Source organism: Thermobia domestica, chromosome 15, assembly GCF_964235325.1.
Source record: "Thermobia domestica chromosome 15, izTheDome1.hap1.1, whole genome shotgun sequence".
Classification (NCBI taxonomy): Eukaryota; Metazoa; Arthropoda; class Insecta; order Zygentoma; family Lepismatidae; genus Thermobia; species Thermobia domestica.
In genome coordinates, this window is record NC_137468.1 from 39,578,385 (window position 1) to 39,599,829 (window position 21,445).

The 21,445-nt window shown below is 37.5% G+C and overlaps 1 protein-coding gene across 1 annotated transcript in view; it reads left to right on the plus strand.

The window, feature by feature from the left end:
- The window catches only part of LOC145671841 (cationic amino acid transporter 4), an 85,074-nt gene that overhangs the window by 18,351 nt on the left and 45,278 nt on the right, over positions 1-21,445 (plus strand). The window contains exon 2 of the mRNA XM_081741067.1: positions 20,529-20,777. Coding sequence (XP_081597193.1) covers positions 20,529-20,777 — 249 coding nt within the window. The remainder of the gene's footprint in view (positions 1-20,528; positions 20,778-21,445) is intronic.

A 21,445-nucleotide genomic window follows, 5' to 3' on the forward strand; every position in this document is an offset into this window, starting at 1 on the left:
GCTCCATCTCTCACAACACTGTTTAAATCTCCCATTACTATGGCGTTGACCTTACCTCCTTCCCTCTTGATAATACGATGTCACTATCATCATATATTACTTCTACTTCATTGTCATCATGATTGGTTGTTGGTATATACAGTTATTATAATATCCACTTGTTTTGCACTTAGTTTCACAAATATCAAGTGGTCACTGTAGCATTCCACTTTGGTTATTTCCACACCATTCTCGGCCTTAACGCCACCCGAATAGAATAGTGTGTAATTTGCCGTTACCATCTTACTAATTCCTGACCATTTCTACTTATAAATTTTCAAGTTTAGCTGCACGTCCTAAAATTCGTACGTGCCAGGTTCCTATGCTAAAATGAAAATTGTCCTTAATTCTTTCTCCTCTGATCATTCTTCTCGGCGTAGTTCCAACCCGGAGATCCGAACGAGGGACTATTTTACTTCAGGAATGTTTTATCTCAGGAAGAATCATCATTATATTTATTCTCCTCCTTCGTCCCTCCTGGGAAAAAGATGAGGCGGTAGTATTCGCATTTCCTTTCCACATCTCCATTCGGTTGACCACCTGATCACCTCGCAGCTCGTGGTTCATCTGCCTTTTAGGACAGTTTCCCTCCTAAGGACAAGAAGGTGCCCCGACCTCCATCTGCTCATCCGTCCTCCGAGAAGGCCGTTGGGACCTGGTAGAGGCTGACTGCATATCTCGGGAGTTTGTTTGTTCTTACCTACGTAAGACGCGTAAAAAGTTGCCTGCTTTCTCCCGCGAGGAGTTGTAGATTGAGATTTTCCTTTCGTTTAGGTTGAGACCCGAAACCAGCCACAGAGGTTTGGAGGGGCCATGAGTATGTTAGAGAGGGGGGGAGGGGGGAAGTCATTAAAATTTCTCTTACAAATATCTAAATTGTGCATTTTGTATTGAGGTCTGGAGGGGCCACGAAAAGTTTCTAATTGCAGGCTTGCCCAAAAGCATTTCTCATACCTCTCAAGTACTGTGACGCTATGTTTCGGTATTATAAAATCTGGAAGAATAGACCTTTCTACGCTTAAATTATCTTTGATTGTTTAATTCTATCCGTTTATTTTTCCTATTTTTGTGAGTAGTTTGAAGGAATATCTTAGAAAGCGAACACCTAAATAGTGGATTGCGGTTTTATTTCGAGTTCATTTGAATAGATCCAAGTTTCGACCTCCGTAACGATGTAGTACACTAAATTTGACTTACCTAGCAGGGGCGTCATTTCAGACTTCGCTTGGGAGGGGCAAGAGCACCACTGACATAAGAATCTCACGTTTTGTACTAGTATATTACTAGACAATCTATTAAAGCATATGTAGTCCTCAAACTCTTGGGGGGGGCAATTGCCCCCTCCTGCCCTCCCTAAATGACGCCCCTGTTACCTAGGTTAAATATTTTGAGCAATTCTTTAAACCAATGGACATGAGCGTTTCTTTACGCATTAGTCAAGTTGTAGAGGAATCCAACGGTCATTCGTTCAGGTGTCCGTGCAAAATTGCTTTCATGTCATTGAGCAGTTAGGGTTACCATCTGTCCGGGTTTGACCCGGACATTCCGGGAATTAAACAATTCGTTCGGAGTCCGGAAGCAATATATACTCCGGACGCCAAATGTCCGGAAATATAAAAATTTATAAATCTACATTTCATACCTGTATTATAATACGTAATTCAAATAAAAGCAAACTTAAATGGCAATTAACTTTATTAGTACTAAAATGAGTTTTGAGATCATTTTTGAACTTACTTGGTAAACATTTTTGTAATGTTCATACAATGTATATGTCTAATGTAACTGAATTTCATCCTATGCACATGTTTAATTTCTATAAACTGAAATTACAAAGTAAAAGAGAATACGTAAAAAAAAAAATGATAATTTTAAAAAGAGCAAATCTGAGCTTGCGTGCTAAAAGGGAATAAGTTTTTTTAAAAATATTCTTTCTCAAGAAATAAATAGTTGCTGTCTTGAAAAGAAACATTTTTGACTTTTTTGCCTTTCGCAGTGCAACTCCAGGATTGTTCTCTTTAAAAGTACAATTTCTCACTTATTCTCTTTTACCTTGTTACGCTAATAACAAATAAAAACGTGTTTTAATATTGAGAGTCTACCCTTGCATGTGGGTGTGTAAAAGGGATGCATTATAACTAGTTTTGCATGTCTATCTTTTCAGTAAGTGCGCCAGAAAGTTTTACTTAGGGGGGTGTTCAAAATAAAAGAGGGGGTGTGCTCTCAGAATAGTGATATAATTTTTAAACAAACTCAAACAAGAAAACAGTATATTTTGTTACGCAACTATTGCAATACTATTATTATTATTATTATTATTATTATTATTATTATTATTATTATTATTATTATTATTATTAATAATAATAATAATAATAATAATAATAATAATAATATCAACTCTTTGCAGTGGTAGGTTCAATAAAGTAAGTTCACACATTTGAGCATTTAGTATTATTATTAAACTAAGTAATAGAGTGAAACCTCTCAAAACGGACATCGGTGGAACCGATTTGTCCGTAAATGAGAGGAGTCCCTGAAAGGAAGGGTTCTCTCTTATAACACCACATCACACATATTTATGGCATGGAAAAATAAGAAAGTTTGTTCTCTTACGAAGGTGTCCACTATTGAGAGATGCCCGTGAAGAGAGGTTCCACTGTATTAGGAATTAACCTCCACTATTTTACCTAGTAATTACATGTGAATTGATTACATACGAATTATTGTAGTCTAATTATTTCCCAAAATTCTGCTATTATTTCAATTAACTCACCCCAGCAAGTTTTAGTGGGTGATTTTTGTTCAATAAAAATATTAATTGGGAAAAAAACCCTATCGTCCCACGCTGAAATCACATTCGTTTAGTAATTAATACTGTACATAGTTCCAATTTCATTTCATTTAATATTCTAACCCTGTTGTTAACGTTAATTGTTGTAATATTATTTGAGCTCTTAATCTCCGTTCCTGCCCCTTCCTGGCTACGTTATTGACTCTGAATATCTTTCATAAGAAAATTATTCATTGATTTAGTTGTTTTCCAGAAATCCAGTTTTTCAATTTACAAATATGTTGTATCTTTCTGTTTTGTCTTCTTTAATATACCCTAATTTTAATAATCCCAGGACTCATAGTGGTCTGCTCTCTTGTAAATAGTGGAAAAGTGATCAAAAATGGCCAAAGGCACACAAAAAATGACCAAAATCTCATCATACCCCTTTTTCCCTTTGTCAATTTCTTCATCACCTCTCTCTTTGTTTGTTCTTTTGTTTCTTCTTTATTTCTTTTTGAGCTTCCTCCTTTCTTAGGGTTTCAAAGCATGCTATGTAGTTACGGTAAGCAGACTTAGCAGATGTAAAAAGCTTCTGAGTAAGTGGAACCAGTTCTGGCCTATTTCCGAATTTCTTCATCCCAGACATTATATTTAATTTCGCATTAAGAGTTCTCAAAAACGTGAAATATTCAAATTCATCACCTACTCTTAAGAAGAACATACAAGAAGCATAGCACAAGACGAACATGATGAACCACACAAACACACACGCACACAACGTTGAACGGAGCGTTAACTATTACAAGATAAAACTAAAAGATTATTATGATAGAAGAAATAATAGACACAGAAGAGTTCTCAACCGCACCTTGAGAGCTTAAGCATCCACCAACCGTCCACTGTGCTTTAGAAAGAATAAAAGCTGAAGTGAGAATAAAGCTGACTGTTTCACATGTGGCAGCAAGTTCTGAAGTTTTCAGAAGAGTAATGAGTAACAAATTTCTGCCTTTTTCCATTTGTTTTTATATTTTTCTTAGAACACTGCCAATACAAAACATAAATCACACGAAAAAGTCACTTTATATCTGAAAAAAGTAATTTTTAGTGACAAATTTGAAAAAAAGTAACTTTTAGTGACCAACTTGAAAAAAAGTAAATTTTAATTTAAAAAAGTGACTCACTATGAGCCCTGTTCCGCTCAATGAATTTACGTGAATAAAAATATACTTTACAAAAATTAAGCTAGCGCCAAATGCGTTCCTGCATAACACTAGACTCAGTCTCAAAAATATATAATTCTTACTTCGATCTATCTCTTCATTTCTAAAAACGTCTTGACTACACCCTTGATACACCACGTCCATCCGTTGATACACCACTTGCAGAGCATGCTCGAAACCAGCCACAGAGCTTTGGGGTCCATGAATATTTTAGGAGGGGTCAAGGCATTAAAAATTCTCTTATAAATAGCTAAATTGTGCTTTTGTATTGAGCTTTGGACTGGACATGAAAAATTTAGGGAGAGCCAGGCCCTCCTTAGCCCCCTTCTGGTTGCGAGCCTGTTCCAGAGTAGCACTTACCAACTGAATCTGGTGTAGCCTTATTACTATATTGTCACATTTTTCCTTATTGCGGAGGAGGTAGGTGAATGACCGCTCAAGACGTTGCCAATTTCAGTAATCTGCATCTGTCCATCAATCTCTTTTCTCGGAAACGACCGCGGAGCCCAGGAGGGTAGGCATCAGCGGTCTGTTTTGTCAATTTTTTCGATCGAAACACCGCCCGAAACAATGAGGTCATGTGGTTCTCGAAGCCGTACATGAGAACGAAGTCGCTTCGTATTTTGAAGTGAAATAAATAAATAAGAATATTGCCTTCTTTCCTAAACGCTAAACCTTTTTTTAACTTGATGTAATAAATAACCTATATGATACTGATTGATACAATTGGATTTGGGGGAGTATCCCTTTGCCATCCAGGGGTGTGTGTAAAGAAATTTGGAGGGGTGTTAGGGGGTGTTGGGGGGTGTAGATTACTCCCTGTATCTTTTAACTTGACTTCAATTCTCGGTATGTCCGAGATTTCTCCAGATGGAAGGTGGTAACCCTATTGAGCAGGAATGCCTAAATCTCACGGAATGCCACATGCCGATCTGTTTTAAATCGTTTCACGTACAGCATCAATATTACTGATAATAAGAGACGTGGATGAACTACTTTCACAAAACTCATCTCTCAGAAATTTGAAACCACGCTGGAATTCGGAAAACCAATTATGCACAGTCTTATTGGATGATGCTTCATCCCCAAGAGCCAATTGAAGTCGCTCGACGCATTCTTTCGATGCTAAACTACATTTGAAATCAAACAAAATCATTGCTTAAAAGTGTTCGCGAAAATTTTGCTGTTTCTCATACAAAATCACTTCTTCAAACTGTTATGAAAAATAAGCGAATAGGCTTAAGCAACCATAAATAACTTAAACATAGAAAGATTTATTCTTCCGGATTTTAAAATAAGGGAACACTCTCCACTGTAAATAGTAGTTTCCAAAAACTTTTAAGGCAGCCCTCGTATATGATGATACATACAGTTTAAAGTAACGCCAGAACCACTTTAGTGTGTTAGTTGCTCTCCAACTGGGAATCGAACATAGGGTCTTGTGCATCAAAGGCTTACAACTAGATCAGCGAAGAGAGCACAATTAACTTAGTGAAGTTTTCCATACGGTAATTACAATTCTGATTGTGTACGTTTTCAAAAAGCTATAATTTTGAATCACTTGTAAATTCCAAGTGAACTCGTACGAAATTAATAGAATAATTAATAATGAACAAGTACAGAAATATATATACAATTGAAGACTTCGGGTCAAAAACCCGTTAAGTCCAAAAAGTGAAAGTGTAAAGGAGATAGCTTCACAAGGGTTTCTCGTCGTCCGATTTTCTTCAAACTTAGCAAATATATACCGGACCGAAAATAAATCGATACGTATTTTTTTGTTTCTTTCAGAAAATAGGTTAAGGGGGGCAAAGAGCCCCTTTTCAAAACAGGGTCCCCTTGACTAAAAGGGCCACATTAAAGGAACGAAACTCTCCCGGTGCAAAGATAAGTTCTAAATAAAAAATACGGGTTTTGTTGTTTTTGCGAGAAAAGAGTTTCAGGGGGCAATGGCTCCCTTCAAAATGACAAAAGACCCCACACAATCCTTACGGAAATTAGATTTCGGTGGAATTGCTTGAAATCGTGATATGTTGTAGATATTATGTACCTGGGAAAAAGTCTCAGTGGGCACAACTAAAAATCACTGACTTTTTGGCCACTACAGGGCAGGTCCACTTTTTGAAAACAACCGAAGATAAAGATATTCTGGATTTCAGTAAAAGTGACTGAAACCGTGATACGTTGTAAATATTTTGATCCAGAGAAAAAGTCTTAACGGACATAACCACCAATCACTGACCGTTTGGCCACTACAGGGCCACTTTTTTGAAAGCAGCCGAAGATAGTGATATTCTGGATTTTGATGAAAATGGCTAAAACTGTGATATGTTGTAGATATTATGTCCTAAGAAGAAGTCTCAATAGGCAGAGCCACCAATCACTGACCGTTTGGCCACTCTGGGCCACTGGTTTACAAGACGAATAGGGATTTCATGAAAATCGTAGACCTTTATGTTGGCGGCTCTAGTACCCCTTCTAATTGTCACAGGGACATAAATTATACCTCGTTGTAAAGGTTATGAAACGCAGATTCCAATGAGCTAACGGGCTTTTGTGCTTCTTGTGCCAAACCCGTAGAAGAAGAAGAAGAAGAAGAAGAAGAAAGTTTTGAAGAAAATGATTTTTGTTTTTGTTTTTGAAAATTTGTCAAAAGCTGGGAACACTGTTACTTGTTCTATGCAGGAAAAACATTTTCACGTGCACGCCAGACAGGGGTACAATGATGTAAAAAAGTGAAGGGCGAAAGTTCAATACCAATTGAGAAAAAAATCTGAATGTATTTCCTATGAGAATCATTCACTACATATTTTTGGAAATATTTTGGTTTACCCTGACGTCCCTAATTGGCACAGATTCATGAGCCATACCTCATTTGAAAGCTTGTAATACACAGATTTCAACGAAATAACTTTTGTGCCCTTTGTGCCTAACTCGTAAAAGAAGTTGAAGAAGAAATTTTAAAAAAATAAATAAAAAATACATTTTTTGGAAGTTGGCAACACTGTTATTTGTCGTGCGCAAGAATGGCCATAGATAGTGTATTATTAGTTAGGATGTTTATTTATCTTTACTGATACCACTTTTTATGCTGTAGCTCCTTTGGAGGGAGAGTGTCTCTTCAGAAAGGCTGAGGGGGAGGGGAAATTAAAACATCCAACTTCTCCCCCTACCCTTCCGCTGCTAGATTTCCGATGTGGACGAAATGCACACCATTAGAAAGTTTGATCCTTCCTAAAGAGATAGACACCTAAATCATGTCTTTAGGTTAATTAGGAGCGAACTGCTGGCTCAACCCTTGAGACGTTTGTCCCGTAAAAGTTAAATGAGCAGAAGGTAACGGTATTTTGGATTTTTGTGTAATTGCTTGAAACTGTGATATGTTGCTGACCGTTTGGCCACTACGATACCACTTTCTTGAAAACAGTAGAAGGTAACTGTATTCTGAATTTCGGTGGAATTGCTTGAAACCATAATACGTTGTTAATATTGGATCCTGGGAAAAAGTTTCAATGGGCCTAACCACCCATCATTGATCGTTTTTTTTTACTTAAGGACCACGTTTTTTGACAACAGCAGAAGGTAGGTCTGGATTTCGGTGGAATTGGTTGAAACCGTGATATATTGTAGATATTGTGATGCTGAGAAAATGTCTCAATGGACACAACCACCAATCACTGACCATTTGCCAACTACGAGACCACATTTCTTAAAACAGCAGAAGATAAGGATATTCTGGAGTTTTGGTGGAATTGTATGAAGCCACGAAAAGTCCTATCCAACAACACGGAAAAGGGATGGGGGAGAGTAGCGTCTAATATCATTTAAGCATAGACAACATTCCGATGTTCATCTTGAGGGACAAAGGAAAACCCTGGAAACCGCTAGACTTTTTTTTTTTTTTTTTTTTTTTTTTTTTTTTTTTTTTTAGGATCATGACATCTACAACGTATCACAGTTTCATTCATTTACACCGTAATCAAAAATATTGTTATACCCGGCTGTTTTTAAAAATCTGGACCTGTAGTGGTCATACGGTCAACAATTGATGGTTATGTCCATTAAGACTTTCTCTCACGATGAGAAGATCTACAACATATCACAAATTTACTCATTCTTACGGAAGTCCAGAACATCATTATACTTGGCTGTTTTCAAGAAAGTAACCCTGTGGTGACCAAACGATTAATGACCTGTGATTGTGTCCATTAAGACTTTTTCTCAGATATCAATATCTACAACATATCACGATTTCTGTCATTTTGACTGAAATCCAGTACATCACTATTTTCGGCTGGGCTGCTTTCAAAAAGTGTCCTCGTACTGACCAAACGGTCAGTAATTGGTGGTTTTGCCCATTGAAACGTTTTGTCAGGATCACAATATCGCAGTTTCAAGAAATTCCACTGAAATTCAGAATAACGTTACCTTCTACTATTTTTTTAAAAAACTCTGCAGTGGCCAAACGGTCAGTGATGGAATGTTGTACAAATTGAGACTTTTTCTCAGGATCACAATACAACACATCACGGTTTCATTCATTTTTAGCGAAATGCAGAATAATGTTACCTTCCGCTGTTTTAAAAAATGTGGCCCTGTAGTGGATAAACGGTGGCTGTGACTATTGAGACTTTTTCTCAGGATCACACTATCTACAACATATTACAGTTTCAGTCATTTTCATCGAAATCCAGAATATCACTATCTTCGGCTGCTTTCAAAAAAGTGGCCCTGCCCTGTAGTGGCCAAAGAGTCAGTGATTGGTGGTTATGTCTGTTAAAACTTTTTTCTCAGGATCAAAATATCTATAACGTATCACCGTTTCAGTCATTTTTACTGAAATCCAGAATATCGTTATCTTCGGTTGTTTTCAAAAAAGTGGCCCTGCCTTGTAGTGGCCAAACGGTCAGTGATTTTTGGTTGTGCCCATTGAGACTTTTTTTCAGGTATAACATATCACGATTTCAAGCAATTCCACCGAAATCTAATTTCCGTAAGGATTGAGCGGGGTCCTTTCTCATTTCGAAGAGTCATTGCCCCTTGAAACTCTTTTCTCGCAAAAACGACAAAACCCGTATTTCCTACTTTGAAGTCATCTTTGCATCGGGAGAGTTTCGTTTCTTTAATGTGGCCCTTTTAGTCAAGGGGACCCTTTTTTTGAAAAGGGGCCCTTTGCCCCCTTTAACCTATTTTCCGAAAGAAACAAACAAAATACGTGTCGATTTATTTTCGGTCTAGTATATAGGTGCTAAGTGTGAAGGAAATCGGACATCGAAAAACCCTTGTGAAGCTACCTCCTTTACATTTTCACTTTTTGGACTTAACGGGTTTTTGCCCCGTTAAGTCTTGTTTTCCATTGTTACAGAAGTTATATTTTTATCGCATGCAGTTCAGTCATTAAATGAATAAATAGAGACCTTTTTGCGATTTACGTGTTTCATAGCTGTTTCCTCTTTTGTCCTTTGTTTACACATAAAACAATATTATTTATCTACGCATGTTAGCATTGTGGACGTTATATGCTCAGCAATATCGTGACCAGTGGTGGAAATGAGGAGGTTCGCGAGGAGACGACATCCTTTTAATAAAAGTTCAAGAAAGAAAAAAGAAAAAATATTAGAATCACACAAAGACATGCGCCAAAAGGAACTCTTTTATACTTTGCTTCATTCCCTCCTAAAACATAAGGACGCCGGTTCTCAACAAAGTGGTGAAAATCACAAAACATGTTAGCCTTAGAACGTACAACGTTCTTCCGGCAGGACGTACCATCCTAAAAGGCCTATCATCTTTATCTATAAATTAGAGTACTTTGTGTACGTCCAACTGGACAGAAAGTTCTCCTGGTGGAAAGAGCATGAACTTTAGTTTCAGCGCCTACGACTATTAGTTCAATAATGGCGAGATGTTTTCTAAAGATGGTCGTGAGTACGTTTACGCTCCTCTCTTGATCCACCAAACACCAATCATGTGTGGAGGCGCGGTGGCTCAGTGATAGAGCGTTCATCTCCGGTGCTTGGGGTCCCTGGTTCGATTCCAACTCGTGCCGTGTGGATTTGTGGTGGACAAACACCGTGCTCGTGGGTTTTCTCTGGGTTCTCCCGTTTCCTCCCACTTTCTTTATTCCACCATTCCATTCATTTCACACAATCACCGTCTCCTTTAACCTAGCCGGCATAACCGTGGGACGTAAAACTGAAAGATGTCATATCATGTCATGACCAGTCATGTGTTGAGTAGAGCGAATTTCGGTGATAACTGGGAAACACTAAACCTACTCTTATATTGTTTATTGTATATTTTAAAATGCGTACTATTGGAAGGTTACCGTCCTTCCGGAAGGACAAACTCATATTCTTTCCATTGAGGAGGTGCGTCCTGCCGGCAGGTCGGCACGCAATGGTCGGAAACTGGGAAAAAGCGATCAAAAATCGATTTTGTCAACTTCGCCGCCTTTGAAATTGGTGTTGATAACTGATTATAAGTATCTCTCCTGCTACAAACCCGGAGTTTCAGGACATAGAAATGTTTTCCCTGTTCATAATGTGCATGTAAACATGAACAAATAAAAGAGCCGAAAAATCAGTAAAAAATGAACCAAACAATATGATGTGTTTTAATCATTTATGTCGTTCTTGAGGTCGATGAAAGCGGTTGAATAGTACATTGGACTCAAATACTGTGTGTTTAGTGAAGAGTTTTATTTTTTATCAATTGTCATATCATTTATGTGATAGCTTTGTTAGTGTCACCGAAGAATTACATATACGTTGACGTTAGTAGCTCTGCAGTCTAAGCTTATCCTTGCTTATCTGCAAAATAGGGTTTATTGAGTTGACCGTCAGTAGTACTAAGATTCAGCATCGGAAGTAGCTGCAACCAAGTGCTGCGAGATGACTCAGCCCTATCTAACTGCAAATGCGTGATGAGTAATGTTATTGTGATCGCAACCGAAATCTGCTATCTAAGCCTTCAAAGGGAAAAGACATATTGTCTTATAACGTATTTCGGATTGCTCTTCGTTTCTGAATCAAAGTTCTAGTGAAAGCCTCATATATATTGCAGTGATAAATTATCAGTCATATGGGAGCTGCTGTATATTACACGTCAGTGTAGTAGTATATAGGAAGATTCTCTTCTGAATCTTTTAATTTTACGGAAACAACTTATCCTAAACTAAATTACATTCCAGTAAGTACTAGTAATTCTGAAAAGATGGTGTTAGTGTGAGTGCAAAATCGCGAACTTGCAGAAGAGTTAATTGCATTCAAAGTTCGTAATGTAAGCGTTTTGGTTAACTACTTTTTAACAAAGTTTAACTTGTCCGAAAAGTGGGATACATCATTGGGCGAGAGTTTAAGAAAAAACAATACTGCCGCAATTCAATGAAAAGCCTCTTGTGAGTAACCACAGTATTTTATGTCACGCCCCCATTACAAAATCCTGGCTAAACGAACCAAAATATTTTACCAGTAAAATAGTTTAGAATGACTGAGCTCCTGGTGTGATAACCTCAATATTTCGTCACGGACCCCCGCTATTATAAAATCCTGGCTACGTGCCTGTCTGCCGGCTAGCATTTTCGCGCATTCCAAGAATTTCAGATATCCTCTGATCTTATTGCCGATACAGATAGGACATCAAGAGTATGCCTACATATAGCGGAAATTAAGGCCAACTGCTGTCCTCCCTCGTGGCCGAGCGTACTAGGGCAACGTTCTAGTAATGAAAGTAGTTTTTGGCGTGGGTTCAAACCCTGTCCAAGGATTTTTTAAATTTTCATAACACTTTTTCCATTAAAATAGGATTGAAAATAATACTTTAAAAAGTGATTTACCGATTATTTTTTAAAATTTTCATAACACTTTTTTCATTAAAATAAGCTTGCAGTTTTACTATACGCATCCATAGTAATAATAATAATAATAATAATAATAATAATAATAATAATAATAATAATAATAATAATAATAATAATAGCAGTAGTAGTAGTAGGAACGGGTTAGAAGCCCCGCAGGGGTTGGTTAGGTTCTGTTCTCTTGCTCAAATTTTTCTGTACATTTTACATGACCAACTTCAAACAGCTGGCTAGGGTAGCGGGCGAATACTGAAACTCTTGGGATCGGCGTAAATACTGCCGGCTTTTCTTCTTTGGAAATTAGAAGTTACGATGAGGAAGAATAGTAGTAATGTAAATCAGGAGCAGTTGAAAACGATGAGGTAGCCTCAACTTGAAGAACGTTTTGTGATATTTTCCTCATTGACGAAGGTCTACATAACTAGAGTTTGAGTTAAAGAAGGAAATCTCGAGTAATTCATTGTGACACTCATAAGGAACGTCCTCTTATACGAGCATTAGTATTTTGTATAGTCTTACATGCAACGATTTTACCTAGCTAAAAGTTTAGTTAAAATATTAAGTGACGCGGTAGGTAAGTGTTTAGCGTATTGAACTTCTGTTCGGCGGACCCGGGTTCAAATCCCGGCCAGGTTGAAACTTTTTCAAATGTTTCAATTTCAATTTCAATACATACTCAGTGTGACAAGAAAGATCTTCTCTCCTCCAGAAAGAAAATGATGTTGGAATGAGGATAATTGGAGAAGGTCTCTCAATGGAGGCAATCATTTACTAACTTATTTCCACCAGTTGTTCTAGATTTGATATTTTCAGTTGCTTTCAAGCATTTCCTGATAAATGCGTTGTCAGTATTTTTATTTCTCTAAACATACAGTATATAAAGAAATAATACATTACATACACAGCAATATTGAGATTAATATATGGTGTTCTTTGGAAAACACGATCCGAAGCATAGAGATTCACCTTAGAATGAAGAACTGTTTCGTTAGTCACTCACTTTACAGTTTTACCTGCATAAACACCTGAATAAGGTCTAGCAACTGCTGTCAGTGCCGAGAAAAGTTACGTGTAAGTTGGGTTGCATCTGTCTAGGCGTTCTCACAACTGCAAATGATCTGTACCCCAAGTAATGGAATTAGAGCACTTAGAGGGGGGGGGGAGATACTTTTGTAAGTGGCTGTACGTTCTATCATTAAATCCAGGTCAACATGGTTTTCGAATACTCTAAAAGTGAACATGAAATTTCGATAATAAGCGTTATTTTAGGTTCTTTTCTTTTTAAAGCTGGAATGGCTTGGATGTTTGCTTTCGCCCGTGTCTCACTGGGCTTGTGTTCTCCTTGTGACGTAGTTCGATCAGATTGTTTGTTTTAATGATCATTTCCTTATTTGCGGAATTCCATTTCTACCCCTGAACATGATAGAAATACACAATACTCTCTGAAAACTTTCTACTTCCAACTACCTGGGTGTGTCATTCGCTATTTTTGTCAGTTCAGGTCAGGAACTAGTGTTAATGATTTATATAATGTTTGCTCTATTTTTTTAAAAAAAATCTACTATATTTAGACTACGTCACAGTTTTTAAACAATTACGAGTGCTTAGATGAAAAGAAATGTCTATATTTACGTCCAGCGTTTATGCTCTATAGGCTAAAGGAAACGGATCTTAATGGAAATGAATGATTATGAAAGGTTTGGTGATATGAAAATGTGGGAGGAAACGCGAGAACGAAGTGAAAATCCACGGGTATGATATTGCAATATCTACCACACAATGCCTGGAAAATTAGCACTCTTTGCACTAATGAACGCTGAGAAATCAGGTACCTACAGAGATGTGAAGATTCTCCCCCAGATGTAATTTCTGTAAAAGTTTTACTGTACCGCGGATGCTTTCTTTGTACCTGGAGCCGGGTTCAATCCCCAGAATAGGTTCCAACCATAGACGCCGACTTTTAAGTTTCTCAATGGGTGCTCAAGCGCAAGCATTAATGTCAAATATTCTTTTTTTTTTTTTTTTTTTTTGTGGTAGATCCAATAGAGCAGTTGTTTCCAAATTCTTCCTGAGAGGTGAGTTGCTGAAATAAAATGAACCGTGAAATTATTTTCAACTTGCAAACGCTTAAAAATGTACGTTTTCCTAAACTTTATATTGAACAAAATTCGTCAACATTAAGATCTTGTTTATGCATTTCGAACGTGTTTAACAGGAATCGCGGTGGCCTAATTGTAGAGCGTTCACTTCTCGTACATGGGGTCCTTGGTTCAATCGCAGCTTTAGTCAAGTGAGCTTTGTACGTGGGTTTTCTCGGATTTCTCCCACTTTCTTCATTCCACCATTTTATTCATTTCTCATCATTACCGTCTCCTTTAGCCCACACTGCATACCCGTAAGAGGTAAAACTTAAATATTTCATTGTCATTTTTTAAACGTATTTAGCAATATTGGCCAAAATAAGGAGACATAAGGAGACAGACAATTATTAAAATAATAATGATTACATTTAAACCTTTAGATCATTTGAAAAAAATTGAGTGAAAATAGAAAATGATTCAATTGTCTTATAATTTATGTAAAATATTTTACATTTTTATAAAAACATAAACTATCAACGTCAAACACCAATTTCTTTAAAGAAATAAACATACAAAATTATACCCACGGATTATTATTATCTTGTAATGTTATGTCGCTCGATCCTCGATATGTCGTAAACCTGAAAAGTCTAAAATAGGTATTGATTAATTATTATTCAACACATATGTATCCCTATCTAAAATTAATCTGGGATCACATGCACTATAGTTTCTTATTATTATGCACCGCATGAAAGTGTAGTTTCGAAATTAATTCGAACTCAAAAATTCAAGGGCGCCCATGTTGTGGTTTCCAAGGTGGGGGGGGGGCAAGTATAAGCGCCATTTCAAATATAGTTTCAAATTTTCTTGTAACTATTCTAAAAATTCAATTGAGTTTTCGATATTCCAAAGTACAATTTCTTCAAGGGGGGCGAGCGCCCCACCTTGCACCTCCTAATGGGTGCCCTTGTGGGTACTCAACATCCATGTAATACTCAACGCCTCGGAGCACCCACGCAGTCGGCGCCTATGGTCCCAATATTTCTAAATTTCCCAGAAGGTAGGACGCCTTCAGAGGCGGAGTTCGATGCGCGCGGGTCCTAGTGCCAATAATGACCTCGCGGGGCAAGAGTACTGGTAAATATCGCCGGGCGCCAACATGCTTCTTCTAAACATGCTCAGAACGCCGGGCCTGGGGCGATTGCCCCATTGGTCACCCCGAAACTCCGCTTCTGGACGCCATACATGATAATCATCAATTAACAAAGAAGGGTTTGTTCTAAGACAGTAACGAAACTAGATTTAATTTCTTGCTGGTGTCGGCGGGGAAAAGGGGGCAGAGAAAGTTCTAGGGGGAAATTTTACCTAAAGGAACAGTTTTACACTATGAAATACTTGACCTACATTATATAGTTGGAGGGTTTACTTTACAATACACCCTCACATTGTCAGTTTATCAGTTAATCTTCATGCGCATCGAAATGTAGGACTTGTTAGCACTGTAGACTCAGATTAGTTTCTGCAACAGATGGCGTTGTATCTTTGGTTATAAAATTCGTTAGGTTGTAGATAGGGCTCGGATTTTCGGTGCTGGAACAATACTTACAAGTTAGCGCATGACTTTTGGGGTTCCAAACTCTAATTTTACCTCCACCACAAAGAATCTTCTCCAGCCAGTGAAGAAATTCTCACCCAATAGTCACCAAACTTTAAGTTCTCGTTCGTTATCCGTATACATTGTATTTATGTAAGTTTCAGTTCTTTCTTATTCTCAGCTTGTATTAACTTTGATTTATTGCATCCTTGCATTATCTACAACAATTCATGTAATTTTGTTTAAAATATGTCACAGCATTATAGAATATACAGAATGTTTGAAAATGAAGAATCGGGGTTTAAGACCTTGTAGCATTTATTACATTTAATGTGCAATTATAAATAATACATCAATTTTTGCTACAAGTGTTTGATGTGCATTAAATAATTATCAAGCACACACATTGGAGGTTTTTAACAGTCATTCCCGCAAAAAAAAAAAAAAAAAAAAAAAAAAAAAAATCGATTTAAGAATTGGGAAATGGCAACATAGCATCCACTCGTTAAGTTGAATTACGTTTACGAGAGGGTGGAAATATTGTTTTTAATGTTAAGGGTCTTCACTACAGCGAAATTAAACTACCGCTAATTTTAGAGTTTTTTCTGTAATATCTTCAAAACAAATAAAAGTATTCGAAAAGCAGACACGTAGTGAACTAGACAATACGATTTTGCATGTGATAACCGTTATCACAACTCATCCATCTGCTTTCGATTTGCAACTGTAGATAAATTTAGCATTTTTTTTTTGCGGGTTCTGTAAATCGCGGCATACCGAAAGCAGGTAGGTGAATTGTGGTAAAGGTATCACATGCAAAATCGTATTGTCTAGTTCACAACGTTTCTGCTTTTCGAATATTTTTATTTGGTTTGAAGATATTACAGAAAAACTCTAAAATTAGCAGTAGTTTAATTTCGCTGTAGTGAAGACCCTTAGGCCTAATAGAAAACTTAATAAGTATTTAAAAAATGGTGGGAATAGTGACGCCGATTTAGAGTTCCAAACTAAAGATTACAAGATAAGTTTATCGTATATTGTTGCTTATTATATTTGTTTCCACAATTATCACTTGCCCGTCCCAGTTAGCCTAAAGGGCATAATCGTGGGACGTTAAACTGAAAGATTTCATTTCATTTCATTTTTAATTATTAAGTGCAAAACAAATGTAGGATAATTTCTTGTAATATACGATAATTTTAAAGACGAAAATTGATAATTTTGCTGCCTGAGGTTGGCAACTCTGAAGATTAATTGAAGTATCCAGGGCAAACAGAAGGTCCAAGTGAAATATGTACAGGGTTAATATAAATGATGGACCCATTTCTGGAGATGAGTATTTATTAAAGTACAAATCCAAAATGAATAATCTTTATACCAATGGAAAGTGGAAGTTTCAAAGTTTTTTTTTTCAATACATTATAAATGTTCAATGTGTCCACCGTCTGCTGCACAGCAAACATCTTTGCGGTAGCCGAACTCATCCCACACACGAGCAAGTGTATCTACTGTTACTGGGTGCACGGCAGCTGTGATATGGTTCCGCAGATCGTCCAGCGTTATTGGTAGAGGTGGGACATAAACAACTTCCTTAACATAACCCCATAAGAAGTAGTCACATGGGGTGAGATCAGGAGATCTCGGTGGCCAGAAGTGTAGAGCCAGATCTTCATTTCCCCTGCGACCTATCCAGCGCTGAGGAACGAATGGCGGCCTATTGCCGTGCGAACTCTACCGGCCGCTTCGGGAACTATCATTGCCCACCGAAACTTTCAACCTTCCTCTTTCCATTGGTATAAAGATTGTTCATTTTGGATTTGTACTTTGATTACTACCAACTTTAAAAATGGGCCCATCATTTATAATAACCCTGTATTTAGAGAATGAAATCTTTAAGTTTTACCTCCCATGGTTATGCCGGCTAGATTAAAGGAGATCGTGATTATGAGAAATGAATGAAATGGTGGAATGAAGAAAGTGAGAGAAAACGGGAAAACTCCGAGAAAACACACGCACACCATGTTTGTCCACCACAAAGTTCACTTGGTGAGAGCTGGGATCGAACCAAGGACCCCATGAACCAGAGGTGAACACTCTACCACTAAGCCACCGCAGCCCCTAACTTTATTTTAGACTGTGAAAAAGTAATCTGCGCCTGTATATGTCAATATATTTATACGGATATGCTGCGGAATAAACATCTGGCCAAGTTTCAGAAATGACTAACTGAACAGGTTTCATGGTATATTCTTCCGTTATATACGGGCAAAAGTGTTAGGCGTACACTTGCTACAAATCTTGCATTATTATGTAAGTGGAAATATGAGTATTATGAAACATAGGAGTAATTAATGTTTATCCACTAGAAACCAGTAAGGCTAATAGAGGTCTACCCATTAAATAGAAGTAAATAGTCAATTAATTTCTGAACTTAGTTCAGTGTTAGAACTGAGAGATAAGAAGTTTTAATCTTTAAAAAACTACAAAGCAGCCACCCCTACTTTTGTAGTTCTCTAATTTGTAAGAATGTACGCAATTTTAGACAACAAATCTAAACTTTCATTATTAGTTAATATGCTTACGAATTGAAGGTGCAGAAAGTAATTAATTTTATTATGAATATGTCTTATGAGCGAATGTAGCTTGTACGTACAGCGATTACTGGGCAATTCAAATGAAATCGACCAATTTCCAGGTCAAAAGTTGCTGACAAAATTAATTTTTCATTCTTTGAGCTAATATTTTACCACATTCAGTGAGTTGAAAACGGGTATTCATTTATTTTTCAGCCGCGCAGGTTTGTTTGTAGCGGCCATTTTGTATAGGCGCGTATGCGTATTTTGCACTTTTCAGATGATTCCGTTAAACGCTGTAACCTTTTAGGTTCTAAAGATAGTTGGGTTTATGCAGAGTTGAATGTTCAGAGCTTTTTCTTTCGATGTTCTGAAGTACGTCTCAATGTGCACAGAACACAGAATGTTGCCCATTCCATTAACTTTCAGATGGTTTTGGTCTCTGAACTCATTGGGCCTTATGCAGAGTCGTTTTGACGCGTGATTAGTGCCACACTAAAGAGTTCGACTAAGATATGTTTCCTGCAGTAGTCAGGCCTTTAGTATGACGCCACTCATACTTCAAAACGACTCTGCATAAGTCGGCCCCCTAAAAGTTTTATAGTAGGCTTGCAAAAGAACTATAATATGGTGATGAACTATTATATGGTTTGATCGCCCCCCTTAACTTCAGCCGGGCCCCCCTACATTTTGGGGCTGGCTACGGGCCTGCTACAGTGCCTTTCATTGACGTAGAATTCATTGACCTATTATCAAAACCAGCGGACACGTTTGGAATTGAAACAGTGTGTACCAAGCGCCGATTTCTCTGTAAATTTGGGGGGCGGAGGCTATTCAGATGCAGAAGGTATATATATATGAAGATTTAAAAACAAATTGCACTCAAATTATGCCAAATATTGTATATTCATAGATACAATAAGGGGTCTACATGAGCTTTTGGGGGGTGGGCCCCCTCGGACCCCCATGATCGGCGCTCTTGATACGTACCTATTTTTTTACCACATGAATAAGTGTCCGTTACTCACTACTTTTTCATGTTAACTTTTGCCTAAAGTTAAGAGGCAAGCGTGCATATCACCACTGGAACGTTATCTGACTGTGAGAGACAGCTATGATTCGACATTTTGGTGAAACTTTTATTTTGTTTCGACTCTTCCGGTTTCCTTGAACTCTTTTATCTCTGGAGTTAATAATGAATTCTAACAAGACTACAGGACTGTATGACTCGTTATCCATCTATCAGTTATACGTGGTCATCATATAGAGAGAAACACAAATGAAGGGCCATCGTCGCTGACTACCAAAGGTAGTGTAGTATATATATTTCTGATCCTAATTTCAAATCCTTTCTTTCACCGTTCTCTTATCCCTTCTACATCACAATCTGCCTTTCCATTTAATGTAACAAGTTTCATTTTATAAAAGCAACCTAGGTCTCGATTTCAGTACCATTGCTTAAAATGTTTGTTTCCCAAAATCCTGGGATGGGTTTGTTGGCCGAAATAACCAATTTTATTGTTTCCAATCTGAGCTACAAGGCTTACATTTCCTTACTACACACTTGTGGGCGTGGCTGTATTTGATGAACGAAAGAGTGGCAACAATTTCAATACCCATCGTGATGCATAGACTACAGCAATAGAGCGAGAAGTCCGATTTACATAGTGGGTCACTCATAGCGGTCCCAAATAACTGCGACTTGTATCCCATATTGTGTAATCGTGAAATGATAATCATGATACACACGGATAGGTTTTTTAAACTTCTTATTGGCTTTGTAAGTCGATAGCTTGACTGAGACAAACGTTGGTAAAACAATGAACTTTAAAATGAATGAATCATGCTTGCTTACACACCATTCTCCGCACATTTGCACGCACTGTAATGGTAGAATGGAAGGGGTTTATATTTTTGAATCGTAACGTCGTATTAAATATTGAATACTGGACTTAAGACCTAAGCAGTAATTTATTATGGTAAAGCTAAGTGTAAACATTCTGTAGTTTTTAGATCACTAAGGATTAGAAAAATAGGAAGCTATATTTGATTTCAATTCATAGTTTCGTAAAAGAAATTTTTATCAAAAAAGAGATTCAACTACTACTAACAACAAATGACTGGGAACTGACAATTGTATAGCTAATAGATAAACAACATTTGTACTAACCTATCAGCATATGAAAATGATTAGATTCAGCCATAAAATGGCTAAATTGGCAATACTGGGAAAATCCGTTTATTTGAAAGAAACTAAGGAAAAGACAACAGGAGTAGTTGTCCAAATAAATTCATGTAGTGAAAAATCCAAGATGGCGAATTTATTTAGGAGATAAGCAAACCATATTCTTAATGTAAAAATATTTATTTCTTTGTGTCAACAGGTATCGGTCATATGGTAGGTGCTGGAATCTACGTTCTCACAGGAACCGTTGCAAGAGATCTGGCAGGACCAAGTATTATTTTATCATTTTTGGTAGCTGGAATTACGTCCCTTCTTGCTGCTCTCTGTTACGCGGAATTCGGAACGAGAGTGCCGAAGGCTGGTTCTGCATATGCTTACACCTACGTCACTGTTGGAGAGTTCTGGGCCTTTGTTATTGGATGGAATATAGTGCTAGAACACTTAATAGGTAAGGTTTTATGCAATTGTCATAGGTTTGGACATAAGAAGAGATAGTGCATACGAGGTGTTCAAGGTAGTGAGGGGTCACATTGTTGTTTTCCCAAAGTAATTTTAATTAACTAATTCGGATAGAAGCGTTTTGTTAAGTTTGCCCTTATTGCAAAAATTTTAAAATGAATCTTCTCTAAACAAGCCTTTGTTGAGTTCGTCCGTACTTTCTGGAAAGTATCATCTTGATAGATTTAGGATTAAGACCTAAATTTCTGAGCTTTTGCCGTTCATAGCTCTGTTTGATCGTCACGTGAGTGATGATGTTCCTCAGTGATCACACTACGCGGAGAAATACGGATACAGAAAAGAATAAATAGGTAAGGAAGGAAGGCCTGCCATCATTATGTAAGATACCATCCCAGTTTTGGCTGGTGTGAATGAGGAAAACCTTACTCATTATGGCCGGCCTGAAAAAGCTTTTACACTTTCTTGACTGAATGACCCTACCGGGAATCAAATCTGGGACTGCTCGCACCAAAGGCGAGAGCGTTAGTGACTACACTGCGAGGGTCACACTTGATAGACTTGTTGCAAGGGAAGCTGTTCAACCAAAGAACAGTACGTACCAGGGGACAGATCGGGGAAAGCTCAGATTCCCGTTTTAAACCATGCATATACAAGTTC